This window comes from Aotus nancymaae, unplaced genomic scaffold (genome assembly GCF_030222135.1).
Source record: "Aotus nancymaae isolate 86718 unplaced genomic scaffold, 86718_ANA_hifiasm-v0.15.2.pri h1tg000022l_1, whole genome shotgun sequence".
NCBI classification, from domain to species: domain Eukaryota; kingdom Metazoa; phylum Chordata; class Mammalia; order Primates; family Aotidae; genus Aotus; species Aotus nancymaae.
This window is the reverse complement of record NW_026988435.1, coordinates 17632426-17656478: the sequence shown is the minus strand read 5'-3', so window position 1 is coordinate 17656478 and position 24053 is coordinate 17632426. Positions and strand designations below refer to the sequence as shown.

The 24053-nt window shown below is 34.5% G+C and overlaps 1 protein-coding gene across 27 annotated transcripts in view; it reads left to right on the top strand.

The window, feature by feature from the left end:
* The window catches only part of ROBO2 (roundabout guidance receptor 2), a 1679075-nt gene that overhangs the window by 1517300 nt on the left and 137722 nt on the right, over nt 1-24053 (top strand). For all 27 annotated transcript variants that reach the window (XM_012444747.2, XM_064380041.1, XM_064380040.1 and 24 more), the window contains one exon: nt 8180-8318. In XM_012444747.2, coding sequence (XP_012300170.2) covers nt 8180-8318 — 139 coding nt within the window. The remainder of the gene's footprint in view (nt 1-8179; nt 8319-24053) is intronic.

Sequence of the window (24053 nt, the reverse complement as noted above, 5' to 3'; positions counted from 1 at the left end):
TTTGAATGAATAATAAAGCCATTTTCCCATTTACTTATGTTTGTCTATACCTGTTATGGATTCTTGAAATCTCTAACAGAAACTATAAAATCGTCTATAATCTATTTTTTAGACTTTAGCTATGAAGACCCCTTCACTACAGCCTTCCCTGAGGCTTCAGACATTATGCCTGATCTGACTGGGCTACATGTTGCTTACTTAGGTCTACCCCATAAACCTCATTCTGATTTTGTCTTCCTGTTCTCTAATGCTGGATCTGCTATTTTCTGCATCCTCATTCTGATTTTGTCTTCCTGTTCTCTAATGCTAGATCTGCTATTTTCTGCATCCTGTGTTTGTTTGTTTCTTGGTTAACAGCTCTTTTCAGAAGGGTTCTGAACTTCTTTCTGCTTGACAGAAGCTTGGAGCACATTCCCAACCAAAATGCCCTTATTCTATCTAGACCTTAGAGTTCTAGTTTAGAATTCTACTTTAGTTAGGGAATTCTACTTAAATAATATTTTTGATCAGAATATTAAAGTTGTGACTCTAATTAATCATTTAGCTTCTTATGATGCTCTTGAGAAGTCTACTGTGATTCTGATTCCTATATCTTTGTATGTGATCAGTTTTCTTTTTTTTTTCCCAAATGTTTGGTACTCTCTTTACCCCCAGTTTTCTGAAACATTTCAACACATTACCTTAGTTTGGCACTCTTTTCTTTTCCTGGCTATGTAGTTGATGAGCAATCTTAATCTGAAAACTCTCAACCAAAACAATTCAATGAAATTTTTATTTATTTATTTACTTTTCTTTTTCAAACATGGTTTCATTAATTAGATTTTAAACCTCTGCAGGTTTTTATTTCTCTAATTCTTCCTTACTTATAGCATCCTGTTCTTGTTTGATGGGTGTTTCATTCTCTTATAGCAGAGAATATTGCTTTTGTAATTTTTATTTTATTTTATGCATCAACTTTTAAGTACCTGAGTACATGTGCAGGATGCACAGGTTTGTTACATAGGTAAACTTGTGCCATGGTGTTTTGCTGCATAGATCAACCCATCACCTAGATATTAGGCCTAGCATCCATTAGCTGTTCTTCCTGATGCTCTCCCTCACCATGCCCCTCTGACAGGCTCCAGGGTGTGTTGTTCCCTCCATGTGTTCATGTGTTACCATTGTTCAGCTCCCACTTATCAGTAAGAACGTGTGGTGTCTGGTTTTCTGTTTCTGCAGTAGTTTGCTAAGGATAATGGCTTCCAGCTCCATTTTTGTCCCTGCAAAAGACATGACCTCATTCCTTTTTATGGCTGCATAGTATTCCATGGTGTATATGTACCACATTTTCTTTATTCAGTCTATATTGGGCATTTGGGTTGACTCCATGTCTTTGCTATTGGGAATAGTGCTGCAGTGAACATACATGTACATTTATCTTTATAATAGAATGATTTATATTCCTTTGAGTATATACCCAGTAATAGGATTGCTGGGTTGAATGGTGTTTCTGGTTCTAAATCTTTGAGGAATGATCATATTGTCTTCCACAATGGTTGAACTAATTTGCATTCCCACCAAAAGTATAAAAGCATTCCTATTTCTCTGCAACCTCACCAGCATCGGTTGTTACTTGACTTTTTAATAATCATCATTCTTACCGGCTTGAGATGATATCTCATTGTGGTTTTGATTTGCATTTCTCTAATAATCAGTGATGTCGAAGTTTTTGTCATATGTTTGTCAGCCACATGAATGTCTTCTTTTGAGAAGTGTCTGTTCACGTCTTTTGCCTACTTTTTAGTGGGATTGTTTTTTCTTGTAAATTTGTTTAAGTTCCTGGTACACTCTGGATGTTAGACCTTCATCAGATGCATAGATTGCAAATATTTTATCCCACTCTGTAGGTTGTCTGTTCGCTCTGATGATAGTTTCTTTTGCTGTATCACAGAATTTTAATAACACTTTTTTTTCAGTAACATCATCTTGTGATGCTTCTCTGCCTTTATTTCCTCTTACTTCTCCCCGCCATCACCCTCTCCTGGCCTCCGGCCACATTGTTCTCTGTTTCTTCACTGGAAGCTTCTTTCAAATGGCACATGATCTATTGTTGTTAAATCATATTTAATTGTTATTTTTCAAAAAAATTACTGGAAACTCTGTGCTAACTGATGATTTTCACTGTAGGATGTTCAGATTGAGAACTAACCATTTTTGTGAGGATTAGGATAGAGATCGGGGCTGGTGATGCTGGTTTTCAGTCATTGAATGAGAAATAATAGTTGATAGCCTGAGAGTAGTTGAGGTATTCAGAGATAATGCTATGAGAGAGAAGATCCTTAAGACCCACACCTTAAGAAATATCTGTATTTTATTAATAACATGTGGTATTAAGTATTAAGAACATTAGGTGTTATTAAAGGATTGTTGTTACCAATATAATCCTTTCTTGAGTATATTTATTTAGCATCTACTATGTCCTATGCCCTGTTTAAGTGCTTAAATACTAATGGTGGTAGAATAGGCAGAGCCCCTGCCCTCACTTGGACTCCCATATCATGTTATCAGCAATAACATGAAACTTTACCTCTAATATATGGCGAGAGAGGCATTCTTTTTCCTCTGAAAACATTTATCTATATTTGTCTTTGCTTCATAGGAGGATTTTTCTCAGGCAAGGAAAGTTCTAGCCAAAAAGAAACTAATGCAGTCAGGATTTATTTAATCACATTCAGACAGCTCCATCATTCTCATTCAGTCTTTTCTGGAAGGGCATGATAATTCAAACTCAATGACTATCAAACCCACCCTCACCTCGTACATGCCCAGTTAAATAAAGGAGACCTACCAGAGCCATCTGACTTCCAATTTAATTGACACTACAGGGTGGCAGGTCTTTCTGGGGCAGCTGAAGTCAAGATAAGGTTTACGAGTAGTGGTTAACTCTAATATTCTTTTATTACATAGCTTTGGTCTTACAGGACTTAAAGAACTTACCTATGTAATTATTGCCATAACACGAGCTTTATAATATTAAGCAAAGTTTATTTTAAAAATTTTACAGTCATTTGAGAAATAGCTGTTATAACACAGCCATTGACAATTTTAAAGCCATTTTCAATGATTGAATACAGTTAAAAAGAGAAATTTGTTTGCTGGGCACTTAATTTTTTTCATGTAGCTAAAAAACTTAAGAGATACGATGCAACCATATTTCAAATTTATGGTATTTTGTGTTAAATTGTGTATTTGCTTTCTGAATATTTTTGGCATAACTGCAATGAGACTTGGCATTTGATTGTATTATAACTGCATATAAAGTTGGATTTTTCCAAAATGCCAATTTGGAACTAAATTGACAAGACTATTTGAGAGCTGTACTTTACAGAGTACAACACACAGGCAAACAACACTACTGTCCCAAGAGAGATTAACCTTGTAAGCAAGTTATGCAGGTGATTCAAATCGCGTTAATCTCACATAAAGAAATGTTAATTGCATTGGCAAAGACGTTGCCTCTGATCACTCCGCAGTTATATAATTAGAGATCAGCCCATTCAGAGAGTCTCTAATCTAATTGATAAGCGGTCAGCAAACGACCCTTGAAATTTCTTCCCCGTTTTTCAATATGTGGTCAGACATAAGATAGTAACATGAAAAAATCAGTGACCTTGTTTTGACATGTTTTAAAATTAAGTTTGCTTGTTATTCAATAGTTTAAGATTTTCGTACATATTTATTTTAATTGTACAGAGCTTTAATTGTCCAAACTCTACGGAGCATTAATAGGTATAAAGTGTGATCACTTATCAATGTATTGGATGGTTCCATTGTCAACTTACTTTCTAATCCTTTGAGCTTTTAATTTGTTTGCAAATGATTTTGAGACAAAAGGGGAGACTCAAGACACTTCCTTGTAATTTTTAAAATTTGTGTCTGAAAGGGGCTTGGCTTTTTGTTTGGCGTGTTGTAACAGTTGCCACTGTAAATGCAAAGCATTTAAAAATACCTTTTCGGCCCGTACAACTTTTTTAGGCTTTATATTTGTTTCTGATTCTCAGATTTTCTGGAAATACAGTTTTGTTAAGAAAAGTGGAAAATAGTTTTTACAAAAAAAAACTTCTTCCATTTAAGTAAATGTTAGGCAAACTTACATTATGTTTTTAACATAATGTTTTCTATGGGTGGTTATGAAAATTGCAAAGCGGAAGGTGAGTTTAGTATAATTAACATAAAGCAATTGGAATAATGAATAATACAGTTTAGAGATAATTGCTAGAAAGGGTGCTATGGAAATTCTCAGAGTAATACTTTAAAATATGTGACCAAACTCCAGTATCTCAGGAATTTCCCATGTCACATTGTTGGAGAGCATATCCTAATACCCAGGTGTAAAACCCATCTGGATCTGTCATGTGTATGCAGGTGACTTTCATCTCAGTTATTCTTGGACTTTGTTTTGCTTTGTTTTTTCTATCCATTGAATTACATTTTTCACCATAAGCCAATGTCAGACTTCCAAAAATTGTATACCACATATGCTCCTGTGGTTATCCAGTTGCTAAGCAACTGGACTCTGCTTGAGGGTAGAAAGGAAGTGAGAAGGTTCATTGTGAAGTTCTGCACCCCTGCTGAGTTCATTTGAACAGCAGCAGGGATCCGATATCTTGATTCTTCTAGAAATTATAAATCAAGTGCCTCCACGTGTCTTCATATAAAACAATGGGGCTTAGAACAAGTACAGTGACCAAAAAGCCCTTAAGGATTTTGATGGTCTCCCCTTGAAGAAGGGACAACTTAGTTTTAAGACATCTCTGATGTAACGTTTGCTTTTTGGATTAATTATACGTAGTGATTTTGTGATTGTTAGCAAGTTAAGAAAAGCATACAAAAAAACTTGGCCTGAAATATAAGTATTTAATAGAACTAGTCTCACATATTGTTTTCAATTTATTTTATACCCAGCATAATGTCATGAAAACTTTTCATATTAGATAGTTAAGAGATACTATTTCATATTAGATAGGTAGATAGTTTTAATATTCCAATGACTTAACAGTTTTTCAATATATGAGCTTGCTGCAATTTATCCTAAAATCTCCTATTTTCCAATATTGTCAGATTTACTGCAATTATTCTATGTATTTCTTATTTTTGTTGCAATTATCAATTATCAAAGTCCCTGTTTTGCATTGTTATATTTTGCAGCGTGTCTGCAAATAATGGTTGCTTTGGTTCTTCTTCAGTGCTCACACTTCTTTTTTCTTACTGATTTTTAATGTCGGCATGCCCATCTTGTTCCTGACTTCAATGGGAATATCTTTTGTATTTTACTTTTAAGATAATTTTGGCATTTAATTTCTGAAAAAATGTCTTCAACATGTTTTAGAAGTCTTTTTGATTCCTTCTTTAATTAGATGTTTTTTAATCCAATAGCTATATCTACAGATTTGATCATATTTTTTCTTTCCCCTCCTATTGTATAAGTAACTTCCTTTATCTCACTGAAAATTTACTTGACTTCAAGTAATAGAAATCTACCTAACAATGACTTAAACATAAGAGGTTAATTTTTCTAATCCTTACCATTTCTATGAGGAAAGGAGCTTACACACATAAACCCACACACCCATGCACACACTCACACACAATCCATGTTTTACCTGCCAGTCTGTTTCAATTTGCTAAATGAAAAGTTGAGACAGTCCCTAGAGTTTCATTTTCACCGTCTGCATCTGACTGATCTCCCAGTTTTGATCTCTCTTGTCTGTCTCCTTTCCACATCCTATGGACCATTGCATCAGTTTAAGCTGAAATAATTTCCTATAACAACAGTTTGACCTAATTCATGACTTTATGTTTCTCTTCTAATTTTTCTTTCACAGACCTGCCAACAGGACCTTTTTCATGTATTTATTCAAAATGTTGCTTACTTGCTTAAAGTCCTTAGGGCAGAGCTCACAGTCCTTGAGTGGTGAACAAGGCATTCATAGTCTTTACCACTCACTCTCTGGCTAGCTTTGTCTCTCACCACTTTCCCTGATAAAACTAAGCTGCTCACTATTCACCAGCTTGACCACTTAGTCAAAGCCTCTAGGAGTAATTGTATTAACATGTGATGAATGAGTGAGTGAATGAGAGAAAGACTTCTCTAGCTTATTCATCCCAGTGTCAGGATGTAGTATGATACTCCCACTAAAATCAAAGGGAACAGGAAGGGTCTCCTCTTGATGAATCATTTTTCAATCTTGTGTCATATCGGTCATGTCTCAAGCCTCTTTAACATTGGGTTAATGAAGGTTTTGGATGAACTGAATGAATAGCTGCACCTGATAGCACGGAAAAAGTCAATCCCGCTTCCTATGCTAATAATTCATTTTGACTGTTAACATTTGGGACCCTGATAAGGATATACAAATACTATTGTCTATTTAACTATCAGAAATGATAACTCAATACCAACTAGGCCAGCCCCAAAATAACTGTTTTGGGCATATAGTGTCCAGAGTTGAAAAAAAATAACACTAAATCGTTTTATCTGACATGAAAATTTGTTCTGTTGTCTACAGGGCACAATAGGCTGCTAATTTATTAAGGTTATCTAAGATCTTTAGAGGCAATCATTTTTTAAATTTTTATGGGTTGTTCGTCAATTCTACATTTACAAAAGTTTTCATGATAAAACTTTATTTGTCTTGTTTTATGGCTTGGGATTTTTGAGTTCCAGAGTACAGATACTCAAGCATATGCAGGTCTGTGTATTAAGAAAATTTTGATCCTTACTGTCAAATTCTCTGGAAAGATACAATTGTCTTCCTCCTAAATGCCAATGATAGTTGATTTTATTACAATAAAATATTTATCTTGCGACTTACACATTTGTTTCGTAAATATGGATCTTGATTTAGTCAATAAAATCAAATACCCTCATTCTATACTCTTAACATGTATTATTTGAAGCAATTTATTTTCTTGGAATATTTCCTGCTAAATACATTTTAGTTTTTCTGCCACTGTATACAGAATTTTAAATTAGAAGCTTTGAAACTAAAGTCCTAGGTGGCTAAATATGTCCAGATGGCCAGATAAATTGTGTCAACTTCCTATGGATCTCATCTTTCTTTTCCTTGGCTTAGTTCTCTTTCTACCTCAGTAAGTAGCAATATTGAATTTGTTTGTGATTTGCAGACATAGGCTAATCAAATTTAAATGATAATTTTTTCAGTGTCAGTCTATTATCAAAAAGGGAAGGAATTGGACAAGGAATGCCAGTGTTTGGCAATACATAAAACTACTTGTTGTTTTGTATCCTCAGAGGCTAAGATTCTTACGGACAGGAAAAGGTTCTTGTGGATAAGGATTTATTTTTCTCTAGCTTTATGTAAAAGAGTTGCTAGAATACAATTGAATAGTGCCAAGTACAGATGAATAAAACAAGGAAGGATGAAAACAGTAAAACAGAATACTGAAGAAATAAAAAAAGATAAAATTAAGTAACATAAAAATGGGTAAATATCTCAAAAACTTAGAAGACCATTGGAGAAAACCTCAAAATAATTGATAAATAAATCATTTGCACTAATTAACAATGATAGTCTTTGCATTTAAGAATAAAAAATCAGGTAGACAGCTTTTCATACATGAAGTTAAAATAATCATGGAAATATTGAGTCTTTAAAAAATCATAGCCTAAGTGGGAACATTTAGGTAATATGTATGTGTGAAAGTACACATTTTTTTTGTTTTTTCTAGCATTCTTGAGGAATATTAATATTTGTTTTTTTAAAAATTTTTTATTCCTTTCAACTTTTAGTTTTTCCACTTGGAGCCGTGATAATAGATTATTGTAATCATTTTTAATCTCTCTTTTTCCTGTAGAGTTCAGTGTTCTGATTTTTTTTTTTTAATGATAGGATCCACCTGATTTAGCTCAGGTATTCACTGAAAAATCAATTTAATATTTTTTTCCAAACGTTGAATGGTCTTATATGCAAACTGTAGCTATTCCTTTGTTCCAAAATATTTTATTTTATTGAATTATGTTGGATTCACAAGTCCTTCTTAGGACATAGCTGTGGTACTATTAGGTACCTGTATACCAAAAGTAAATTAGGTTTCCTTTGCATTTTTCATAATGTACTTAAAACATGCATAATATTTTATCAAATTTTACCATTGTTATATTTTATTTTTTTTCAAGAACGACCCACGTTTCTCAGGAGGCCAATTAACCAGGTGGTGCTGGAGGAAGAAACTGTAGAATTTCGTTGTCAAGTGCAAGGAGATCCTCAACCAACTGTGAGGTGGAAAAAGGATGATGCAGACTTGCCAAGAGGAAGGTAAGAGAACATCATGTGGATGGAAGATTGTTAGATAACCAGTGAATGATTAGGAAAGAAAAGAACTACTGCAGTGCCACCAGCAAACACTCCTACATCTTGGGGAATTTTCACTCATGTAATTTTTACATATGCAAGCCACATATTTCCTGTTTGTATATTAAAGTCCACCAGACTTTCAGCGTCACTCTTTCAATGAATATCTAAGTTAATGCTTCATTCCACCTCTTATCTCCAGATGCCAAGGATTCCTGGGTGCCTTCTTTCTTCTGGACCCTTTGAGGCATACTGTTCTGTTCTGCAGAATGCCCCCTCCTTCCTTCCATCAATGACTGCCCTGTTCTTATGCTTCACCCTCTTGGGATACCATTGTTACCTCCATGGCCCAAAGCATAACTAACAAAAGACTATTGCATGTGACCGACCGTAAGTCCTAGAATAAAGGAAAGGTCAGCACAACACTGAAATAGTAGCAAGTAGTTGGTATCTTTTTTCACATAGGAGATTTCTTTTTGTTTTTCCTTTTTCTTTTTGTTTGTTTTTGAGATGGAATGCAGTGGTGCGATCTCGGCTCACTGCAACCTCCGCCTCCTGGGTTCAAGCCACTCTCCTGCCTCAGCCTCCCGGGTACCTGGGACTACAGGTATGCGCCACCATGCCCAGCTAATTTTTGCATTTTAGCAGAGATGGGGTTTCACTATGTTGGCCAGGATGGTCTCGATCTCCTGACCTCGTGATCCACCCACCTCGGCCTCCCAAAGTGCTGGGATTACAGGCGTGAGCCACTGTGCCTGGCCCACATAGGGGATTTCTAACACAGGGACCTCCACTCACTTTTTTCCTTGTCATCTCTTCATGGTGCCCCTCTCTTCCATCTCTTTCTTATTGTTCTAATCACAAAACCCTCAAACCCAATCTCTCAGACTCTCACCTGTATTAAAAAATGCCTGTCATTATATATAAAGATAATTTTAACTTTTTTGTTATATAAATTTCCCTAAGATCTTGCCATTTAGAATCAAATAAGTCATTTGAGTGGTTTTTTTTTTGTTTGTTTTAATACAAGTAATTTTATCTTTAAGGCTTGTTATGCCTTCCTGCTAGTTCTACCTACTGACATTAAAACCATTATGCATGCTACAATTATTGTTTGCATAAAATTGTACAGGCTGGGTTTCTCTAGTTTTTCTTTTTTTAAAAAAAAATTATGGGCTGGCATGGTGACTCATACCTATATTCCCAGCTCACACCTGTTATCCCAGCACCAAGGCAGGTGGATCTCCTGAGTTCAGGAGTTCAAGACCAGCCTGACCAACATGGCAAAACCCTGTCTCTACTAAAAATACAAAAAATTAGCCAGGCATGGTCATGCATGCCTGTAACCCCAGATACTTGGGAGGCTGAGTAGGGAGAATCTCTTGAACCTGGGAGGCAAAGGTTGCAGTGAACCAAGATCGTGCCACTGCACTCCAGCCTGGGTGACAGGGTGAGACTCTGTCTCAAAAAGAAAAACAAAACAAAACTTTGTTTCATTCCACTGACTGATATTAAACATGCTTCCACAGAAGCTATATACCTTTTATGTGCTTTCACTGCTATCAGTACTTTCCTAAATGTAAACATTCATTTTAAAAATATCAATTTTATAAATCCCAAGATATGATAGGATACTTTACTTCAAAACACATGTCACTCATGGATTGAATGCACTGGATTCAAATGTATCAACCATATAATAGTTCCTGAGAGGTTCTTTGCAATCTACGGGAATAAAACAAGTGAAAACATTAATTCAGTTAGTTTTTCAGCCTTTGTAATAGGCTGCATTTCTTTTATCATTTTAATGCCAGACATCTGTCTTTAAAGGAATGGTATTAGAAGAGGTTTGTAAATGTGATGCTTTTCATGCCAGCTCATTGGAGAAGCGGGTTAGAAAACAAGGACAGTTTACACTATTTAATTACTCTGTCCATCCTTTAGATATAATCAATAAATTTCTACAAATTTGAGAGCAGATAATGAATAATTTTACAATGTTGATGTAAGGTGAACAGATTAATTCTAAAGTAAAATTTATCCTAGTGTAAACAAAGGTTTATTTTCAATAACTGGGAGTCTATGGCCTTGTCCACTGAAACTTTAAAAACCTTTAGATTTGGAATAATTTTGATTTATAGGAAAGTTACAAAGTTAGCACAGAGAGTTCCCATATGCCCTGCACCCAGTTTTCCTTGTTAATATCTTACATGATTATAAAACACTTGTCACATCTAATGAGCAAACCTTGATATGTAATAATTAAGTAAAGTATATACATTATTTGGATCCCCCAGTCCAGTTCAGGTCATTATTTAGTTGAGTATCAGACTTCTGCATTTTGTTCTCATGCCTCTCCAGTCTCTTCTGGCTGTTACAAGTTCTCAGTGTTTTCTAGTTCTCGTGACCTTAACAACCCTAAAGGGAAGTACTGGCCAGGTATGCTATTGAATGTCCCCGAAACTTGGATTAGTCTGGTGTTTTCTCCTGATTAGACTGGGTTTATAGGTTTTTAGAAAGAATACCATAGAGATGACATACTCTTCTTATCACATTGTATCAGGGGATACATTATATCCATGTAACAGCACTGGTGACCCTGTTAATTTTCAAACATTGAACAAGAGCAAGTTGAAAAAAGTTTAAAAATAGACAATTGTTTTAAGTGTGCATTGCATTTTAACATGTCTATGTTTCTGAATTAAGGTAAAATAAAACTTAATTGTGCCTAGTTTGATTATTTCCAGCTTAATGTAGGTGTTAGGTCATATACCTGACAACTTTAGTGGTTACACTGTTCTCCAAATCTTGCCAAATTCATTTGCTTTCATGTACAAATGATACATATAAATCAGCAAACAGCATTAAAGCTACATTTTCAGAAGGCATGATATGAAGGCCACTAAACAACAAGGTTGAAAATCTGAGAAATCTAACCTTCACTAACTTTTTTTAAAACATTTTCATGTTTTGGCCTCTTTATTCTATTTATCGGCATGATATTATTGTAGTACTCTGTGTAACCAGTGAAATATTTTTAAAATATTAGGCAAATGGAAGTGCTGTGTAAGCTTTAAATTGTTCTGTTAGAAAGGCTTAAAGCAAGGATAAGTGGAATACAGAAACGGAGGTCAGTATTTTCATCATGACAGACGCATGTACTTTTTCTTGTATTCCCAGTCTTTAAGTGATGTTTCAGAGGAGTTTATTCATTCCTCGATTTGTATGTATTAGCATAAGCCTCACTTATGCATAATGAGAGAGAAAGAGACCTCTTTCCTTGGTGAGGAATAACAGTAATAACTTTTAAACAACCATAGACTAAATCAACAACATTGATTCTATTACATTATTTAGGTTTCAAACTAGGGAGATGGCCATTGTTCTTGTATAAGCGATTGGTGTGGTGGATGGCACTTCCTTGGCTTAGCAGTTAATGAAATTTGAATAAGGTTTGTATAGTGGTTCATGCCTAACACATTTATATGAAAGCTTTGTAGGCAGCTGCGTAGCTTGTAATTAATATGTAAGTAATATGTGACTGTTTTTCTTTTGGAGACAAGAAAAGCTTTTCAATTCAAGTTTAAATTTATGAAATGCTGTGAGAGATATTAAAACCTTTAACACAGAAGATATGTGCCAACCTTTCAGTAACCAGAGATGAATTAAGGGAGTATTTCTTTCCCTTGCCTTGAAAACATTTTTTAAGTAGTACTGATATGCCTCTTTCTTTTATTTAGTCTTAAACTCCCAACCTTTCTCAGTAACTACCTTTAATGAAATTACAAGACTCTTGGTGAGTTGTATTAAAGCATTTTCTGAAAAGATAAATGTTTTAGTGAGGTAGGAGGCATAGCAAGTCTAACAATAACCCTTGTGCTCAACTAGGGAAAGTTATTTATGTGGATATTTTCTACGTGACCAAGGGACAAAATTGGAAGGAGTCTTTGCATTATACACGTTACTGCCACAGTGTTAATTCCTTGTAGAGACTTCTGAAGATATTACCGTTTCACTGAATATTTCAGGAAGTGTATTGATTCTGTGCCAAGTATCAATACTGTTTTCTAGAACATTTCAATACATATGTGTTAGGGACAAAAATTTTATACACTAATGTGAAAATAAAGTGAGTATGGGGAACAAGCAAGTAAAAGGTATTTTATAGTTTACAATGAGTATGATTTTTAAAGAACTTTTTTTTTGTCAAGAGTCTCACTCTGTCACCAGGCTGGAGTGCAATGGTACGATCTTGGCTCACTGCAACCTCCACCTCCCGGGTTCAGGTGATTCTCCTGCCTCAGCCTCCCAAGTAGCTGGGATTACAGGTGCCCAGCACCACACCTAGCTAATTTTTTTGTGTTTTAGTATAGACGGGGTTTCACCATGTTGCCCAGGCTGGCCTCGAACTTCTGAGCTCAGGCAATCCACCCGCCCTGGCCTCCCAAAATGCAGGACTACAGGCAAGAGCCACCATGCCCAGCCTAAAGCACATTTTTAAAGCATAATTTAAATAGTAGAAGATGCGCTTTTGGATTTACTTACATTTAGTAAGCGCCTACTACATTTATAATGTTCATTGCAAGTTTCAAAAAATAAGTCGTTTTAAACAAGGTGAATCAACTGTTATCAGTTCTTTAGTTTTGTATTATCTTAGTGAGATTGGTCAATGTGGAAAAGTATTTACATTCTGAATACGGTAAAGAAAGTAATCTGGAGTAGTTCTAGTTATTTTCTTGGGTACTGTCTATCTTTTGCAGGCAAATATACAGCATTTTGCTTATTAGTCCTCTGTTGATTAAGTGCCTTCAATACATCTTTTCACAAAGTGTTTTATGTGATAGAAGTTGCCAGTATTTATAATTAATGAGGTGAGATTCTATCTTATGCCGTGTTATATCATAACATAGGCTTATTGTATATTTTTGTTACATAAATATATTTATGTGCTGAAACTCTGTAAAAATTTATGGCCAGGTGCAGTGGTTCACACTTATATACCCAGCACTTTGGGAGGCCAAGGTGGGTGGTTCACGAGATCAGGAGTTCAAGATCAGCCTGGCCAACACAGTGAAACTTCGTTTCTACTAAAAATACAAAAATTAGTTGGGTGTGGTGGTGGACGCCAATAATCCCAGCAACTTGGAAGTCTGAGGCAAGAGAATCACTTGAATCTGAGAGGTGAAGGTTGCAGTGAGTCGAGATCATACCACTGCACTCCAGCCTGGAAAAAAGAGCTAGACTCCATCTCAAAAAAGAAAAAAAAAAACCTTATAACATGAAGAAACATTACCATAACACAAGTAACATGACATAAACAATATAAAATCATATAAATAATATTTATAACCAAAGATATAAAAATAAATTGAAATATGACAACACTACATTATTCTGTTCAATTTAATATTAATGACAAATTTAAAAAAAAAATCCCTCCCAAAACTTGGATATGAGTTAGTGTGATTAATCTAATTGTGAATTCCTATCTTTGCATGTCAGCAGAGTTTGTATTTCATTTAATTATTGGCAGTCTTTAAAGAACTGTAAACAGGAGATTTAATATCTCTCATCAGTTATATAATTTCAGCATATTACCATTAGTTCCATGATCATTTTTGTTTCATTTTTCTAAATTAATTCTAAAGTGACACTAACTTTCTCAATAAGAACTTCTCTCTTCCACAGTAGAGAATGGAATGTTCATAATAGCTTGTCAGAGGAAAAAGGAAATAAAATATGCCATTTACATTTTTATGTATGCCTGCAAATTCTAAAGGCACTTGATGGCTTGCACGTAGTGGATATAATTAATGAATTTTTCATAAAATAGAAAAGGGAGTAGGAAATAAAAGTTTCAAGATATAGAGAACAAAATTCCATCAATTTTCCTTAACCCACTGACAAAATTTCCTTTTCTAAAGTGCAAGTCTGTTTTAAGGGAGAGAATTTTCAGAGTTTTTAGTTCCATGAAATGTGAGATTTGCATAAACACATGATTCTTTAAGAAACTGAATGGAACCATTTACAATTCTTTTTTTTTTTTTTTTTGGATGGCATTTCTGTAAAGTGGCTCTTTTCTCTTAGCTCTGGAAATGTTTTTTGATTAATTGTTTGGAAGCTCTATTGTTTAGAGCATGTGCTTCTCTGGACACAGAGATGCTGAACAGGTGCTCAGCTACCCTGTGGAGGCAATCAGCCTTCTTCACATATACTGTATGCATCAAGGACATGTGGTAATTTGGGCTCCTGATAAATAACCACACTGATTAGGTTGGCTGGTAAAGACTGGGCAAGTAAAATGGTCTTAGCCAAAAAAAAAAAAAAAACAAGGAAATACTAAGAACAAGAGAGAAGCAATATACACAAAATACTGTTAATGACATCTAAAAAATGGACTGCTTCCTAAAGGTCAGAATTTAAAGAAAAGAATGAATTAAAAATCTTTCTTTTTTATGCTATACAGATGTCTTAGCCATGTCTGTCTGAAAATAATTAGAAACTGCATGGGAAATTACTGTGGGATCTTTTCATACAAATTACAATAGCATAAAAAATATTTAGGCCATGGCCAAGGGGTTTTCGACTTGAGGCCTTATTCTGCTACTGTTTGAACATTTAGTTTATTTATATTCTCATTATCTGGAAATGATATTTGACAGATTTCTTCACTGCAAACTAGGAATGTGATCTTGAAGAAGCTATTTAAACTTTGCGCTTTACATCCTGAAAATATGGACCAGCAATGTGGAGACTGACTTTGACTCATTTTATAGGGTGAAGAATTATGTCATACATTCTAACTCAAAGAGCTATTAAAATGATATAACCATTTCAAAGCATTGTAAACATTATACAATAGATGCACATACATGGTGTCTGAGTTTTACAAATCCACTTGATTGGTGACATTTATTAATTTTACAGTTAAGTACAGGGAAAAAAATAATGCTGAAAAATATGAAATACATAATTTGTATATAATGGCACATTCTCCCATCTTTGACCATACGATTTCCATAGAAACACAGAAAATATTATTTTTAAATAGGTGTCACTCATGCTTTTAAATTATATGGATTCATTTATAAATATTTCTAGTGACACTGCCTAGTCTAAAAGTTGCCATGCATTTTCTATCTTTCGTGAGCTATGCCTTCTCCCGGAATTGTGTGCTAGCCCCAGTGCAATCAGATACCTGGGTTGAGACCTTCACATTTCACACATACTGTTTTGTTTGTCTGTGGGTAAATAAGAATAAAACCATTATTATGAAAAGATTGCATAATGTTAAAAGCAAGTATTTAGGGAGGACTTAACATGCGCCTTGCAATGTAATAAATGCTTTTTACATATAAGAATTCCATTATTTTAAAGAATAGTGTTACAGCATACTATTACTCCTATTTGAGGGTTATGGAAACAGAAGCTTAAACATGTTAGGTTTTTAAGGCCACACATTAATAAGCATTAGGGCCAGAACTGGATTTCGAATCTGTCTAGGATGAAATCTCTATTTTAAATGAGGGAGGGCATGATAATCATATGATTATTAATTATTTAAGGATTTGAGTCACCTATGAATTTTATATTTTAGGTATAAACTTAGATAATTGATTAGAAATACTATATTATGAATAACTAAATAAACATATTATACAGCAAGAGAATTAAGGTAATTTTTAGAGGAACTTCATAAGCCACATGTAAAATGTCTTGACATAGAAATCTAAATGTAAAGTGGTTCAAGTTTACCTTCTTGGAAACTGAAAATATAGATTTTGTTTTTACAAACAGGATTAATTGGCAACTTTCAGAGGGATGACAGAATGGCCGTTTTTCTGTGTTTTCATCAAATAGGTGCTAATAGTTGCTGTTAACACAAAACTAATTGCCTCCTAGGGTGGTGAGTGCAAGTTGCCTGGTCCTGTGACCACATTGGCCCATCTGTTAAGAATCTCAGCTTAGGAACAATGCTGGAACTGGATCCAATTTGGGTTCTGGCCAATGGTCAACTAACAAGCTGGGGCACACTTGGAATATGAAATGCCTTGAAGTCAGAGATGCTCTGCTGTCCATTAACTGACAGCTCTTGTGTAGTGTATGGGCAGAGCCAAGACCAGGTGCCAGTATGCAGAGCAAATGGATCTGTCTGTGTGCCACCTGTCATTGGCATGTGTGTAATGTCCAAAACAGGAGCCACAGTAGGTGTACTTCTTCCATCAAAGTGTGGATGTTAGAGCATTCATTTAGGCTGAGGTAGCGACCAGGGCAACATTTTACCTTAAACCAAACTGTAGGGCAAGCCAGAGGCTTACCAGAAGATAGCTCTCATATCACACTCTATCACACAGGTGGAAGGAGTGTTACCATTAGAGACACTCTCCCCAGTACCTAGTTCTTACATTAACTCTAAACAAAAGGTATAAAGAAAAAAGTTGTTTAATTAATTATATTAACACAAATACTTGTGTTCATAAGAGAATTTGTGGTTAGAATCATGCAAATAAATTTTAATCACCCCAGAGGTTATTCTAAAAATATATTTCTGATTTTTGTTATTATTCTTAATAAGTTGAATTGTAAGGTGAGGCTGAAAGGTAAAATATAATTTAAGAGATAATGTTCTTATCCCAGCTCTGCTGTAATTCATTATTTTATTTTTAAGCAATTCATGTAACATGTCTGAGTACCAGAGTCCATATATGCAAACTATGTTGGATTGAACGGTTTCGGTGCTGTCCTCAACTTCTGAAATTGTGTGATTCTATGGAAACCACTCAAAACAATTAGAGAAGCGTGGTAATATTTTTTTTCAATAGAAGAAAATAAACAAGAAAATTGAAATAGATGGACCTAAAGAAGAAAATTAATGTTACCCATATATCTATTATCCAATGACAACCACATGTTATGTATAGAATACATCTTGTAAACTTATGTATATTTCAGGCATATTTTTCATTTGAAATTGTTCTTGACCCTGAATGCTTACTTAGGCTTTTATTTTTAAAAAGCCACTTTCAATACAAAATAGCTGTTTCTGACTGCATTTTCCTTTCCCATAAATATAATAATAATAAATGATACAGACATAGTGCTTACTCTATACCAGAACTACTCTAAGCATTTTGCAGTAATACTCTTTCATCTGTAGAAAACGCTATGATGTAAACAATATTATACCTATAAAATAAATATGAAAACTGATATACAGAGAGGATAAATATGCTAATGTCACATACCAAGTAGGGGACCTAGAATGTCTGGCTTCAAAGTTCACACTTTTGGCTACTACATAATGGTGCTGCGTATAAATAACTTTTTTCATTCTTAATTTGGGATTGAAGATAAGGAAAACAGCCTAGCATATGCTTCCCTAGAAGTATAATTTTTATCATAAAGTCAGAGAACACATATATATAATAAAGCACACATTAAAGATTTGAAAACTTTTATTATGAGGGCACTTATTTCCCATAACGTATATTTATTATGTCAAATAAATAGGTTTATATCTTTTCCTTTAATATCACTATTTTCTACTGCTTATTGAGACAAAATTTAAAACAAATCTTGTTCTTGTGGATTATTAACTTACATTCTTTTCTTCTCAACACTGTATTGGGTAAGAAAAAATAATTTTACTGAAAACATATCAGAAGCTAAAGAAGTGCTTGCTGAAAGAGTCAAATAATATTATTAGAGTATGATTGGCCATCTCCGTCCGTGGGTGCCACATATTGGATTTAACCAATCCTGATTAAAAAAATCACTAAAAAACAAACAAAAAAACAACAACAATAAAAGTAATACAAATAAAAATACAGTATTATAATGATTTACATAGCATTTATAATAATAGATATGATAATCTACAGATGACTTTAAGAATGCAGGAGGATGTACATAGGTTATATGCAAATGCTACATTATTTTATGTAAAGGACTTGAGTGTCCTCAGATTTTGGTATTTTCAGGGTTGTAGGGATGGCAGTCCTGGAACGAATCCCCGTGGATATCGAGAGAGGACTGCATATAAATCTAGAATGATGGATTCTTCTAGGGCATTGATAGTTTGTCTTCTTTTGCATTCACTGCCTAACAAAATTTTCAGACCAAATTTCAGTGTACTAAAATAGGGTGAGTATAGTCAATAATAACTTAATTGTATATTTTCAAATAACTTAAAGAATGGAATTGGATTGTTTGTAACTCAAAGAATAAATGCTTGAGGGGATGGATACCCCGTTCTCCATGATGTGCTTATTTCACACTGCATGCCTGTATCAAAACATCTCAGCTGGGTGCAGTGGCTCACACCTACAATCCCAGCCAAGGTGGGTGGATCGACTGAGGTCAGGAGTTCAAGACCAGCCTGACAAACATGGTGAAACCCTGTCTCTACTAAATACAAAACAATTTAGCTTGGCTTGGTGGTGCATGCCTGTAGTCCCAGCTTCTAGGAAGACTGAGGCAGGAGAATCTCATGAACCTGGGAGGTGGAGGTTGCAGTGAGCCAAGATAGCACCATGGCACTGCGGCTTGGGCAACAAGAGGGAAACTCTGTCTCAAAAAAAAAAAAAAAAAAAAAAAAACCAAAACAAACAAAAATATCTCATGTACCCTACTATGTACCCACAAAAAATTTTAAACATATTCAGTCTCATTATTTTAAATCATGTAATAGTATTTTCTCTCACTGAATCCAAGGTAGAATTGATTGTGAGATTAACAGTACTTTTTCCCTGAGTTAAGGAAAGGAAAAAAATAAGCAAATCAACTATGATACTGAGCAAATCAACTATGATATGCCATCTATGATAGGATGATTCCTAATTTTGAACATGTTAAAATATAAAAAATGTGCATCTTAAAATATCTTGAATGAAAACCTTTGGGTGTTTTACATAGAAATAACTCATTTGATCTTCCCAATTTCCTTATGAAACTGACACTCACATCATTGCTATTTGATAAATGAAGACTCTGAGGGACAAATTTAAATGATAGAGATCTGAATACAAATAATCCAAATCCAAGGCCCACTTTCTTGACTGCCATATACAGTCATTTATTTCTAATAAAGGATTTAAAAATAACAGAAACTAATTTTATATTAAGGGCCCACTGGCTTTCTGCTTAGTGACTGCACAATATTTATACTTAATGCTTCCAACAGCCTTGAAGTATAAATCCCTTCTTCAAACAGAGGAGAAAACTGAAGGTCAGAGACAGTGAAAAATATGTTTAAGGTCACAGGAAGCATGGGAACAAAGCTGGATTCAAACTTCAGGTCTCTCTAATATTGAGAGCTTGTGCTCATGTCTTAAGTTGGGCCCAGAACCCCCTTCATTCCATGTGTTAGTCAACAGCTGGTGACATTTTTATTTTTTATACTTCTGCATAACTTTCTAAGAGAAAATAGTGCTCAGTTCCTCATTATTATAATTATTTCTTTATCTCCCTAACTTCCTTTGCCTTATTTATCTTCAATCCTAAATATCCAGTCCTATGTCTGACCACATATTGCTCACTAGTTAGGCCTTTTGTGAAGTGATTCTCAACTAGGGACAAATTTGCTTTCCCTGTTCCCTGACAGACATTTGGCAATGTCTGGAGACAGTTTTGATTGCCACATTTGAGAGATGGGTGCTACTGGCATCTAGTGGGTAGACACCAAGAATGCGGCTAAACATCTTGCTATGCACAAGACAACTCCCACAGTAAAGAATAAATAATCTGACCTGTAATGCTGATAGTGCTGAGGTTAAGAAACTCTGATTTCATGGAAAAGATCAATCTGGGCATTGCTCAGTTAGTTATTTTATGTAATATTTATTTTTGTTTTTAATGTTAGGACAAAAATAATAGAATATAATTCACTGACATAGACTTCAAAGATAATAATCTTTCCTTGTTGCCTTAGATAGGATGGTTATACCTAGTAAGATAAATGACTAATACTATAATTTGGTTTGATGTAGACATGTCATCATTTAACACAAGAAGAAGACCTGTTGGTTTTCTAATGATTTGGGATGAATGTGTATTTTTGTACCTTTTCTCGACTATATAAGGCAGATAATTTTTCTTTATATTCCTTGCATATCAAATAGTTGCTGAATTGACGAAACTAGTGAATATCTTAATTAGAGAAGTGTCCGAATGTAGGTCTCATTTTCAAGTTATATGAAATATTTAATGATCAGAAGTATTCCTACGAGGTTGTATGGAATTCATGAATTATTCCATAAACACATTTTAAGAGGAAGTTTCTCTTGGCAGAAGAAAAGAGAAGAGAGTCTTTTGAATCTTCCACAGCATCCCAGACTGAACATCCCTCTGATAATGTAGTCGCCTCCCCAGCTAGTTCTTTGAACACTGATGAGGAAGACTTCTTAGCATTTGTCCAAGTAAGGCAGCAAGGCCACCACGTAGATGGCACATTCAGAAATGCGTTTTACCAATTTTACCGTGAATGGGCTGTCTCTTATCACAGTGTTTCTTCTTGCATGCAAAAGAGTGCAAGAATGAGCTGTACCTACGTAAAAACTTCTGGTCTGAGCTGTGAGCTCTGTGGATTCTTGTGGATGTGATCTCTAAAGTATTTTCCTAAAAGGACTTAAAGTTGAGGTTAATTTCTACCCAAACACACAACTGTGAGATATATCTATTTTTCCAAATTTGATAATGCAATTTCTAGTCCTATTTTAAAACCAGTTTTGAAAGTATTTAATCCAGTAAAACAATTATTTCTAAATGAAAGGATAACTTAACTTGCCTCCACAACTTTATTTGTTCCGACATGTTCTTCTCTGTTGTAACAGATTTGCCTTTTTAACAGCAAATTTCCAAGTTCTACTTAGTTAAGAACTTATTGAAAATAACACCTGCCATATTTTAAAAGGATTTAAAAGTAATAAATTCAGGAAATTGCACCAGATTTTATTTAAATAATCTATGAAATGTTAGTGGGAAAATTGTCAAGAGTGTTGCATATTAAGGACAATAATGAAAATAGTGAAATACTCCTTTCTGATCATGATAAACCAAAGAAACTCTTTCTCTATAATCTAATCTCTATCATGCTTTGCATTTGATCTTCTATGAATGTGGAAAGAAGAAGTACCTGATTTCACATAGTACATAAATATCTTGTTCTCAAAACTGCAGGGAACTGTAATAATTATTCTGATTTTCACTAAATTGAAAGTTCCAGCCATCTCTATATGTCTTTTTCAAAATTTTGCAAAGATATATTTATATCTGAATCTCTAATCTTTAAATATGTATTTATATATTTATATATTACAAAAATTTATATATAACACATATATTATTATAAATTTTATAAGCTAGATAGTAAAAGTTATATATTATATATAAATGCATATATTTAAAGTTTAGAGATTTATATACATATTTATAAGATAGTATAAGATAAATATATACATATTAAATAGATGAGTATATTTAAATCTCTAAATTTTTAGGAGTTTTCAATTTAGTGTAAAACAGAGTGGCTATAGTTGATATTAAAGTTCTCTGCATTTTTGGGAACAATAATGTAATTGTCAGTGCACTATCTGCAGCTATTCATAGTCTAAAGCCAAAAAAAGAAATAATAACTACCATGTGAATCATTTAATATTCTAAGTAAATTCTAAAATTGTGATAAGTTCTTTGAAGTTTATATTTGATATAAATCAAAGGTTTATCAATAATGAAATATGTTTATAATTTTTATCATATGCTTTTTAACTTAAACTTAATTATTATCTTAAAATATTTTTTTACAAAAACACCTTTTAGACCTTGCTCTTTTTTTTACTGCTGAAGATCAAACTTTGGTTTCTTCATCTAGGCAACAGGAGTGGATGGGTGAGGGGAGAAAATGTATTATTTTCTCAATCCTCATAAGTTTGTAGTTGTAATAGACTCCCACAACAAAAGACAGATTCACAAGAGGAAAAGCAAACAGGTTATTAAAGAATGTAGAAAGCGTCACAGCTAGAGAAAGGTAACTCAAAGCAGTGGTTTAGGAGTCTTGTTTATCTATTATTTTCAACAAAGAACATCAATTTTTCAAAAGCGCCAAGACAGAGTAGTCCTAGGCTTCAAAGGTGGGAGACCAGGAAAGAGGAGTTTACTCCCAGATTCTCCTGGAGCCATCTCTGGGCTAGTAAAGGTTGTAAGGGAGAATTTACAGCCTGTCTTTAGGTGGGAAGGGAGGAAGGAGGGGAGAAAGATCTTTTGTATTTGTAAATCTCCGTCCTATCTTCAGCAAACACAGAGGAAAGGCAGGAAGCTCCCCTGCATCTTATCTTTCCCCAGCTTAACAATACCTCATACATTAGGGTGGTACACTCTGGTTTTCTTCATAAGATTTTCAGGTTAAATAATAGAACAAAGACAGGTATGAGCAAGGATGTTCTCTTTAACTTATCTCTACCTTGAACTGTAGGTTAGGTGGTGGCTCTGGAGTCTTGTGAAAAATTGTGTTAATTGTGTTGACATTCAGAATTGGACATAGAGAGAATATTTGAAGTGGAAAATGATGAATAGAAGATATTATTTGAACAAACTCGAAGTTCAATAAACAGAAAACAAAGTGATTCTTCTGCTTCAAATGTACTGTGTAATGTCCACAGTGTCTCCACTGTACACACTTGGCAGTTTGTCATGAGCAATGTTTGATGCCGATGAGAGAACATAACCTTCCTATTTCTACATGTGTATGGCATTCTTTTATTCCCTCATGAGCAAATTTGTCTTGACTGCCTATTAGGTTCAATTAACTGTACTATGCTCTGAGGATACAATGGTTAATAAAAGTGACATGGCCACGCTTTCATGAAGCTTGAAATCTAGAGGCATAAGTAGGTATTAAATTACTCATAGGTCTGCATAAGCAGAAGTAGTTGGGCTAAAGGGAAAGAGAGATGGGAGGTGTGGTGAGTGGGCCAGATGTGAAGAATCAGCATATGCAGGGATACAAGAGACAGCCTGAGAATTCTGAGGTATAGTTGAGGGCTCGAATGTAAGAGGACACTGGAGAAGTGTCCAAAGACCAATGAGGAAGTCACATATAGACTGAGTTCAGAAGTTTGAACTACTCCCTGAGCCCTTCAGAGAGTCAGTCAGAGGTGAATTGAAGTATTTATTAGTCTACTGTATACATTTAAAGAAGATGGCAAACAGTTATATTATTATAAAATTGGGGGTTTGCCAGGCAAATGCAACATGAAAGCAATGCAACAAGATAACCGAAGATATTGACAAGCAACTTATGGACCATGGCATCTAAGCAGGGTAGAGAAAGTAAAGAAGATGCAAAGGGTTGATAGAGAGACATGGAGGAAGAGCTTCAGTCTGTGAACTAATTAAGCGAGGAGGATGCAACCGAGGTTATGGCCAGATTAGACATTTGAACCTCAGATTTTAAAGGTGTAACCATTTGAAAGGCCGGGGAGGACAATGGCCAAACAAAGATAAAGACAATAGTATCACTGGAGGAGGTGATAAGAATGAAGTGAGGGCAGCTATGGAAAATGTTAGGTGACATTTATTTAGGATTTACTATGTGCCTGTGCAAATCTCAAAACTCTGAACATTTAGTTCTTACAATAGCCCTGTGAGGTAGGGTCTATTAATTATCATCTTAAGGAAGAAAAAATTCTAAATATCTCATTTGAA